Raw genomic sequence first — 10,655 nt, forward strand, 5'->3', positions numbered from 1 at the left:
CGCCTGGTTCCTGTGTCCTGTGAAATACAGGCACTTGACCCTTGGTGTAGCTTCTGTTCAACTTTATATCACGGGAATGGATTGATTTCTTGGCCCTCATCTTGAATTGGCCGCATACAGGGTCCCTGGCCAGTGGACTGAAGGCTTTGTCTAAGATGACAAGGGTCAGCTCAGGGGATGTGGGGGAGGGCGCTTTTATCTTCCCCGTTGTTGTTTGAGGTTTTGATCTTCTCTGGGTAAAGAGGCCATTTATCTTTGTAAACACAAAACATTTTTGCTTTCTCCAGTTTTCTGTTAATGGCGAAAGAATGGAAGCGAATAAAGTTTTACTGATTTTTGAGACACTAGCACCTAGCGCTTTCATTATTGCAACGTCCTGTGCGGGAGGGGCGGGTCTGGGTGCGGCCTGCCACATGACTCCGGGGTTGGAAGCCCACGTGGCCGGGGCGGGGACTCGAGCGCCCGGGGCGCCGACTGATTACGTCGCGGGCGGGGCCGGAAGTGCCGCTCCCTAGTGGGGGTTGTTCATGGCGGTTCCGGGGTCTCCAACATTTTTCCCGGTTGTGGTCCTAAATCCGTCCGAAGCGGAGGCACCAGAGCTTGAGGTAAGGCTCTGGCGTGTGTAGCTTTCGGCTTTGGAGCGTACAGGCGTCTCGTTGTTCCCAGAAATCGAGCGGAATCTGCGAGCTGGAAACAAAGGCCCTAGGCGGGGGTCCTTGGTTTTGAGCCCTACAGTGAAGGTCTGTAGAGATAGGCGGGCGAATAAGAAGACGGGGCGTCCTGGAGGCGTACCCCCAGAGCTGAGAAGACTTGAGGGAGGAGTAGAAAGGGGGGTTTCCTTCACCTTAGGCTGAGGGCGGAGCCCAAGGACTGTTGGAAAATAGACGAGGGTGGGGGTAGCTAGACGACTGTAATGCAGAATTCTGAGGCCCATAGTAACCTGCCCGTGGTTTTTTGCATTCCTGAATCATTTTGAGAACCAAGTGGAGGGCACGTGTATGGAAGCCATACGTTTCAAATTTTGGTTTTAGTTACTATTGATTATAGAAAGCTTTGAAGTACTGTAGATGTGGCTCGCCAACTAACCCTAATTGCTGCCTTCCGACAGGTTCTTGCTGGTGTGAAATGACTGAGTACAAACTGGTGGTGGTTGGAGCAGGTGGTGTTGGAAAAAGCGCACTGACAATCCAGCTAATCCAGAACCACTTTGTAGATGAATATGATCCCACCATAGAGGTGAGGCCCAGTGGTAGCCCGCTGACTCCACCTCTCTTTCTTCCGTTTTACCCTTACCCATACCCTTTCGCTGTTCTTTAGCTAAAGGAATAATCAGGAGAGAAAGTATAAAGTTATTTTGGGTGCTGCCTTCAGTAATACAATAAGTCAAGCTGGAATGTTTGTGGAGAATTCATTTTTATTAGCTGCTGAAGATTTTCTGAAAAGCTTACAATTTTTAACAGTTCTGTAAACTTGCAAATTCAGGGTTGAACTCATTTAGTTTCTTCATGTATGACATCTGTATTAAAAAGAAACACAGGCCATAGGTAGAGGGACTGAATGAGAGCAGGATGGAGATAAAAGATTCAGAGATCTGGATATTCTGCAATTTTCATTTCTTAGCTAGTTGAAGCTAGAAAGAACGGGACATTTTGAGTCACTCTGCCTAGGATTTCAGTCCCTTGTTTGCAGCTTAAAGTTATGTGATGTTGAGCAAATCACTTAATCTCTGTGACTCTCATTTTCCTCATCTGTTAAATTACCATAAATTTGTCTTGCTTACCACACAGGGATGTTGTGAAAAATCAAATAATATCTTTAAGTTTTTTGTAAATGGTAAAGTGCTGCATAAATAGTACTTGTTTAAAGATTCTTTTGTTTTCGTCGGAGTTCACGTTTTAGACTGGCTTCAATGAATGGCATCTTAGGTCCTTTAAATAAAAGATTTTAAAAGCCTTTGTAATTTTATTCAATTTAGAATGTTTGACTCTAAAGGTTGTTTTCTTGTAATCCACACGCTGCTCTTCCTACCACCCAGCTACTGAGTGTTTAATCAATGCAAGCTAACTCTAGTATAGCCATTATTAAAAATTAGTCATTAGACTTTGGCAAAAATCTTTATTTTAGGCTTAACAGCTTTTGTATTAATAGTTAGAAACTTTTAATATCTTTCAGAGTTTTATTTATTAAGAGGTAATTTACATACAGTAAAATACTTCAGTGACTTTTTAAATTTGTGTATACTTAATGTAACCACCAGTCAGATAAAAATATAGACTATTTCCAGCGCCCGAGAGAGTTCTCCCTTGCTCCTTTCCAGTCAGTAAACTCCCCCACCCGGCCAGGAAATAACCACTTCTCTGACTTCCATTATCATAAATTCATTTGACTAAAACCTATCTTTGTAATTATAATTTTGCTCATTTCCTCAGAACACTCATGCATTTAACCGTATTTCATGCCTCAAGGAAGTTCTGGCAGTGTGAATTCTATGTTAATTTGAGAGTGTGTTGCAGCCACACGATGAAGTGAGTTACAGAGGAACTGATCCGTGGGCTGGGAAACTAGGTGGAGTTCTGTTTCTAGACCCATATCTTTATTAAGTGTGATGAGGTTATTTTCTTGAACTGAACTCCCAGAACATAAGTATTAAAATACAAGTAAAATTTTTGCCTTAGAACCAAATTGAAATTTTTTTTATATGATCTATGCAAGTCTGTCTTCCTGAGGAATTAATTATAACTATACCTTGTTTGGAACCTTTAAGAATTTCATTGAGGAATATTTGCCAAAGGTACAGTCTGTCATGATGAGAAAAAGATTCTGATGTTATAACCTTGTCTGAAATAAAAAGTATTTGTGTATTTAGTCATAAACACAAATGACACTGTATCCACAGCCAGGTTATAATTCTTGGAGGTATGTTTAGAATTTTAACTGTACCGTAAACAACTCAAATAAGAAGAGTCCAGTTCATACCTTAGTAAAATACACTGTGAACCTAATCTCTAGTCTAATTGCCGTAGAGCTGTCTTTTGAATTACCACATTTTTTTCATCTTTTCCAGGGATGGAGTGACCACATTTCCTTTCTGCAGGCATATAGGATTTGGGGCTTTTTTCCTAGGGTGACATTAAGGACTTTCTGTTTGTGATTATATATTAGCAGTTTGAGGGACAAACCAGAGAGACAGAAATGGACTTGGTTAGGAGCTTATTTAACCTTGGCAATAGCATTGCATTCCCTGTGGTTTTTAATAAAAATGGAATCTCCCTCTCTCCCCACCCTCCACACCCTCAGGATTCTTACCGAAAACAGGTGGTTATAGATGGTGAAACCTGTCTGTTGGACATACTGGATACAGCTGGACAAGAGGAGTACAGTGCCATGAGAGACCAATACATGAGGACAGGCGAAGGCTTCCTCTGTGTATTTGCCATCAATAATAGCAAATCATTTGCAGATATTAACCTCTACAGGTACTAGGAGCATTATTTTTTCTGAAAGGATGATCTGTAAGTGTGTTCTGAAGCTTTGTGGGGGAATGAGGATAACACACTAGGGAAGATACAGCTTTTTAATTAGAGGAAGAGTTGGCTTTGGCTTTAGGCGGTTTGACATTGAGAATCTGTAGTTATTACTGAAAGTTAATACTGGAATTTATTTTATATAATATACTGTGGCTAGAATGTGTGATAATACATAAATAAAGCTTGCTAATGGGAATGGTTCAAAACTAAAGGTGTTAGGAATTCAAAGAAGAAAAACACCTCTGAGAAACATTCTTCAGTAATAGAAGATATGATAGGAAGAAACAAATGGGGAGTAGATACAGATGAAAGCAGGGCAGAGGAACATAAAGATGGCCTTTCTCCATCGACCCATAAAATTTCAAAGCACAATTGGACAATAAAAAATTCTAATATAGCATCCTTATTTTATAGAATAAGAAATAGAGTTCAGAAGGTGATTTGTTAGGTTTTCAGAGTCATGGTTGTTATTACTAGCAAAGCCGAGACCAAGAGCCCAGGGCTCCTTTTTCTTAGTTCTGTGTTCTTTAAGCAGAATAGTGGTTAAGATTATAGATTCTGCCTGGGTTGAAACTTGGCTCCATCATCTATTAGCCATAGGACTTTGGAGCAAACTACTAAATCCCTGTGCCTCAGTTTCCTTATCTATAAAACGGAGATAATAATACCTACCAAGACTTGTGAAAATTAAACGAGTTAATAAATATGTAAGTCACTCAGAACAATACCTAGCACATAGTAAATGCAGACAAGTGTTCTGCCTACAGCCTTAAATCCTGGCTTATGCTCCATCCATGTGAAGATGTCTGCTCACAGAAACAAACTAGTCCAAAACTGAATTCTGTGGGGGTTTTTTCCCTAAACCTTCTCTACTTTCCATTTTCTCTCTGAAAATAATAGCAGTACTTTGCCCAGCACTTGGCAAGCACCTGATAAGTATTTGCTGAATTTCTGCAAGTCATTTTTCTTCCTAGGCTGTCTTTTATGTTATCCCTTAACATAGGCTACTGCCTTGACCCCAAAGCACATATATAGATGGCTAATATGTGCATTTCAGGTCCATGACTTTGTAGGTGATGCAAGGGTAGAGTCTAGAGCAGTGCAGTGCAGGATGGTAGCCACAACCATATGTAGTTATTTAAATTAATTAGAGTTAAATGAAACGTAAAAATCAGTTCCTTGGCCACTTCAGCAACTGACTTCACAGGTGTTCAATAGCTACATCTGACTAGTGGATGTAGTTGGACAGCACAGATACAGAACATTCCTGTAATCATAAAAAGTTGTATTGGACAGAGTTGGTCAAGAGAATCTAGAGCAGTAGTTTTCTAAACTACTGTGTTTAGAAAGCACTGTGTAAGAGCAGTTCTGGTGTTTTCTGTTTTATATCCTGGACTTCCAGCTGTAATTTTATTTGAAGAAAATGTATGGACACCACCCATCTAGAGAAGTAAATAGACTGTATTTCATTAAATACTGTCACTCAAGGGAACCTCACAAAGTTTAGAGGCAGTGAGCTTTTACTTTTTATACTTCAGACCTTAATCTCGAGTACAGTTTTGCATTGCCGATTAAATCTAGGCCAAACTCTTTGGAGAATCAGTGAGCCTAACAGAGGCATGTATCAAGACAGAATAGTCATCCATTTCCACTGGAAGGTGAGTGGTACTTGGCTTCCCTATGGCTGCCACATCAAGTCTAAACTAGTCTCCTTAGTAAAAGTGAAACTCAGTACTGGAAGCTAATAGGGCTAGATAAAATTTGCCAGATTCTTTTTGTCCTTGCTGTTTATCCCTTCCTAAAAGCTTTTTCTTATGTTATGATAACATATTCCCTTTTTTAGGGAACAGATTAAGCGAGTAAAAGACTCAGATGATGTACCTATGGTGCTAGTAGGAAACAAGTGTGATTTGCCAACAAGGACAGTTGACACAAAACAAGCCCATGAACTGGCTAAGAGTTATGGGATTCCGTTCATCGAAACCTCAGCCAAGACCAGACAGGTATAGTACAGCCTTCACCATCTGGCAAGGGTTTGTTTAAGGCAGAAAAGTTTGATTAATTGACTCTGCTAGAGATATGATCCACATTCTTTGTTGTTAGGGATTTTTAAATTAATGTTCTTTTTTTTTTTTTTTTTTTTTTGAGGAAGATTAGCCCTGAGCTAACATCTGCTGCCAGTCCTCCTCTATTCGCTCAGGAAGACTGGCCCTGAGCTAACATCCATGCCCATCTTCCTCTACTTTATACGTGGGGCGCCTACCACAGCATGGTGTGCCAAGTGGTGCCATGTTCACACCTGGGATCCGAACTGGTGAACCCCGGGCCGCCGAAGTGGAACATGCGCACTTAACCACTGTGCCACCAGGCAGGCCCCAATGTTCTATTTTTTTAATCTTCAGTTTAAACCCAAAATGAACTTACTAATATTCTGGTGTGACATTTTTACTCCTGCATTAGCATACACAAGTATTTCTAAAATGAAGACTCTTGATTAAAGATACTTAAAAAACATGAGTCCTTTGTCCATCAGCTGCAACCACTGTTTAGGGCTTAAGCCCTCCTGAATGGCACCTTTGGATCTGGTAGTACTGTGTGTCCCACATTACCTATTTTCCTTTGCTTGAATGTTATTTTTGGAAAATGTGCCATTTGTATATCAGCCCATTAATGTGAGTCAATAGGAGTGCTAAATTTAGTGTCCTCTTCCTAAATCACTCTATTTTTTCAGCTAATAATTTCATAATTGGAATTTTAAATCCACATAAAGAAGTACAAATGAGGGAGAGCTTACAACTTGGATTGTGTTTATTAAGCTGTCTTTATCATTTTCTTTCTTTTAGGGTGTTGAAGATGCCTTTTACACACTGGTGAGAGAAATACGTCAGTACCGAATGAAAAAACTCAACAGCAGTGATGATGGGACTCAAGGTTGCATGGGGTTGCCGTGTGTGGTGATGTAACAAGGTGAGCATGTGGTCTCTTGACATAATTTAGATATTACTATTTAGCGTCAGCAGTTTGGAGGAGTGTTGCTGTTATTTTTTCTATATTGCTATTTAACTGAGAGTTTCTGCTCACTTGTAACTGTAAAATATTTTCCTTATGGTACCCTTTCTGAGAGTACTGAGGTCTAAACTATTTTTAAAACATTGAATTATTTTACAGACATCGTTACATTTTCAATAGTACTAGAGATTAGAAGACATTATTTATGAAATGTGTATATATCATGTTCTTGGCACTGACCAGGATTTTGAAGGATCACTACATCAAAACTAGATGATGATGACATGGTGTGTGTTCTTTTCTTATAGATACTTAGAAAGTTCTAGCATCAGAAAAGAGCCACTGTCAAGGTAGGACAAGTTGGAAATGAATATATTATCATTCATGTTGATTTCTTAACCTTGTTTTTCTTATACTCTCTATGTGCCACTTACGCAAATTCTGTCTTTATTTCAGCTGCACTGACACCCTGGTCCTGACTTCCCTGGAGGAGAGAGATTCCTGTTGCTATCTTTAGTCTCACAAAGAAGCTCCTGCTACTTCCCCAACTCTCAGTAGATCAGTACAATATTCTCAGTCTGAGAAGTTCTCAGAATAACTACCTCCTCACTTGGTTGTCTGACCAGAGAAATGAACCTCTTGTTATTCCCCAGTATTTTTCCACCCTGGGTTCTCCCCTAACACACACAGATACACCTCCACCACCCCACGTTTTTCATCTGAGAAGCAATTCATGCTCTGAAACAGAGAACCAAACCATAGACATGAAATTCTATACAAAACAATGTCTTGAGCTCTAAAGTAGCAACTGCTGGTGATATTTTTTCTTTTTACTGTTGAACTTGGAACTGTGTTGGGTTTTGGAGAAATGTCATAAATTACTGTTTTGCTGAGAATATAGTTAATGTTGCTGTTTGGTTTATTTGTAATGTTATTGGCTATATTCTATAAACTGGCATCTGCTCTGTATTCATAAATACAAAAGTGAATACTGACTTTTGAGTCTATCCTAGTCTTCTCAACTTTCATGTAATTAAATCTAACTTTCACAATGAAGTGCCTTTTTCCTAGAATGGTTTGTAGACTTCCTTTACAGTACTTCAGTGGAATAGATGTCTCAAAACCCATTATACATGAAAATGAATGTCCTAGATATGTCTGTGACCTGTCTACCATGGAGGGAAAGATACACCAGTATGATAGCAGATGCCGTTTCTTACATTTATGAAGTTGGTTTTCCAGAGACCTGTTTTTGGGCTCTCTCAAGAGAAAGATGAAACTGGAAACAATTATGAATAATTTCATTTAATTTTTACCTAATCTCCAATTTTTTTGGTAGGTTACTACCTACAAAATGTATGTAGTTTGTTTCTTCTAGCTTACTGATAACCTAATGTTCAATGAACTTCCATTTGTATTTGAATTTGGGTCATATCAGAAAGCTCTACGTTTGCAGGTGTTCAAAATTGTAAAAATTCAATACCGTTTTATTTAATAGCTGTGATCAATGATTTTCAAGCCTCAAATATAATATATTAATAGATACATTTTCACTTCATATTATGGTATCTTATGATGTATATAATTGCCCTCAATCCCTTTCTCACCCTGCCCTCTGTTCCTTGCCCTACAGCAATGGTGGCTTGGTTATTTCAGTTGAGAAAGCATGGTGCTAATAGACCAGGGCCACAGTTTCAGAATTTGAGCGAGCCAGGTGGCATCACAGAAAGAAAAATTCTTCCACATTTGCTCATTGCTCCAGTAACTCCAGCTAGTGGCTTTGCCAGATGCATGCTGTTAGTCTTGCAAGAAAAGAAGAGGTCAGTTAGCCACAAATCCTTTGCCATGACTGGAAAAACTTGGTATCCTGAGGGGGGGTCAGCTTAAAAGTCTTCATAAATAAAGCATCTGGACTCTTGTTTTAACCATATGGGAACTCTAAGCCAATATTTTTTCTCATGTTTTTGAGAATGAGGATGCCTCAGAGCAAAATTTTTAAATGTTTCTTTATTCATAATGTTCTTTGAAGGGTTTAAAACAAGATGTTGGTTAGTCTGTGGCTACCAGATAACAAGCTGATGAGTTTGTTCAGAACAAGAAGTAGCCTTTGGATTGAAATTGCTGTTTGAAAAGGGAATGGGAAATATAATTCATTGTTAGGAGGATTTTTAGGCTTGGCTTTTCCATTTGCAGATAATATCCTGTTAATTCTAATGAAAAATGGACTTGGATAACTTCTGATAAAAGACTAGTTCCAAAATGGCCACTTTCTTTTCTGGTCTTCTAATGTGTAAATATTTATGGAGGTCCTCCATCTTCTAATAGGAATTTTCATTTATTAAGCAAACCCCACATTGCCTTGAAATGAATTCAGAAGAGGGGAAGAAACATACTGTGCCCAGAGGATAATAAACCCAGAGAGTTGTGCTCCTTAGGGTTAATTCAGAGAGCTTTCACAGTACTGTCAGCACCTGTAAACAGAAACTCTGCAGCTTTGTTTCTGCTCCTTTTGGAGCATTGCTCTGTAGTTTTCTTGAGGCTAGATTGAGGCTTGTCACCTTAGTTGTCATCAGTGTCAATGTTGCTGTCTTCCTCTTCCTTCTCTTGTCTATGTGACTGACAGCATGACTCTTTTTAATGTCAAATTAAGGAAAAAGATACTCATTTTTGGCTCTTGTGCCCATAGCCCTTGTATGTATGTACCTTAAAGATTTCTAAAGTATGTTCTAAGCACAGAAGTATCTAAATGGGGCCAAAATTCAGACTTGAAAATGTTCTTTAAATAGCTTCTTAAGAAGTTACACTTAGGTGTGAATTTTGGCACAATAGAGTGACGAACTTATAGTTAAATGCTGAATAACTTCAGTTGGTGTGGTAAAAATACGGTTTTTAGAATCTGTTTGTGATTGCTGAAAACAATTCTAGTTTACCTCAAAATCTGAAAGTCTCTTTCCCCAAGTTAAGTGCCTGGCCAGCTGTTATAAATTACATATTACTTTATGTTTGTTTGTTTTTTAAAGGTTGCACGTTCAAGAGTGTGAAAATAAGATGTTCTTTCTAAAGGCTACCATGCCTAATCTGTTAAGTGCTGTATTTGCTCCAACAGCTTACTAGAATGTTACTTGGTAATAGTATATACTTAGTACAATTTTCACTTTAGGGGTGTAATAGGTAAAATTATTCTCAATACGTATTTCAGTGGGCCCCATGTTTAGTCTTTCATCATCCTTTAAACTGCTGTGAATTTTTTGTCTTGACTTGAAAGCAAGGATAGTGAAACACTTTAAAGAGAAATTTTGGTTTTTTTCCCATTCCAGAACTTATGAGCATAATCATACTTTGCTTTACATTCAGTCATGAACTCTTAAGCTGGCAGCTACAACCAAGAACCAAAATATGGTGCATTCTGCTTCTTGTAATTCATCTCTGCTAATAAATTATAAGAAGCAAGGATAATTAGGGAGAATATTTTATTTGGGTGGTTTTCTATAAACAAGGGACTATAATTCTTGTACATTATTTTTCATCTTTGCTGTTTCTTTATGCAGTCTAATGTGCCACAAAATTATTTTAAGGTGTTTCCTATAAGGATTGTTTTAAAAGCGTTCTTGTTAGCAGAGTAGTTGTAGATATATTTCAGAATATAACTGGTGATTTTTAAGGGCCTGAGTACTGACCTAAGAAGCAATTGTATGAATTCTGCTCTGGAGAGAAGGGAGGATCTCAGTGAAAGTTGTATGAGTTTTATATTTCTGTGCCATCAAACATAGGTAAAAATAGTAATTGTGCAATTCTGCTGTTTAAATGGGAACTTTTGGCCTCTTTGGCCCTAAATGAAAGGGCTGATATTCTAAGTTGACTATTTTATTGTAAATTAATCCATCCTAATTTTTAAAAATTTGGTTGAATGTTTTTCTTGTTAAATGTTTAAAAAATAAAAACTGGAAGTTCTTTGCTTGGTCATAATTCTTTTTTCCACCAAAGTGCCTTTATTGAAAGTTAGTATTAATTTCAGACTTGTGGATGTACATCTGGGCAGTGTTGGAAGATTTGAGTTCCTCACTTTATCTCAATATAAAAAATGTCAAAGCCTACTTTAAACTTACCTTGGGGGTGATT

The 10,655-nt window shown here is 38.4% G+C and overlaps 1 protein-coding gene across 1 annotated transcript; it reads left to right on the plus strand.

Annotated features, from left to right (window-relative positions):
- The first annotated feature begins 499 nt into the window (after positions 1-499).
- Positions 500-7,770, plus strand: NRAS (NRAS proto-oncogene, GTPase). The gene is made up of 7 exons (NM_001309170.2): positions 500-605; positions 1,109-1,236; positions 3,298-3,476; positions 5,371-5,530; positions 6,371-6,494; positions 6,845-6,886; positions 6,993-7,770. The coding sequence occupies exons 2-5, from the start codon at positions 1,126-1,128 to the stop codon at positions 6,488-6,490; spliced, it is 570 nt and encodes a 189-aa protein (NP_001296099.1). The 5' UTR covers positions 500-605; positions 1,109-1,125; the 3' UTR covers positions 6,491-6,494; positions 6,845-6,886; positions 6,993-7,770.
- The last annotated feature ends 2,885 nt before the right edge of the window (positions 7,771-10,655 follow it).

Source organism: Equus caballus, chromosome 5, assembly GCF_041296265.1.
Source record: "Equus caballus isolate H_3958 breed thoroughbred chromosome 5, TB-T2T, whole genome shotgun sequence".
Classification (NCBI taxonomy): Eukaryota; Metazoa; Chordata; class Mammalia; order Perissodactyla; family Equidae; genus Equus; species Equus caballus.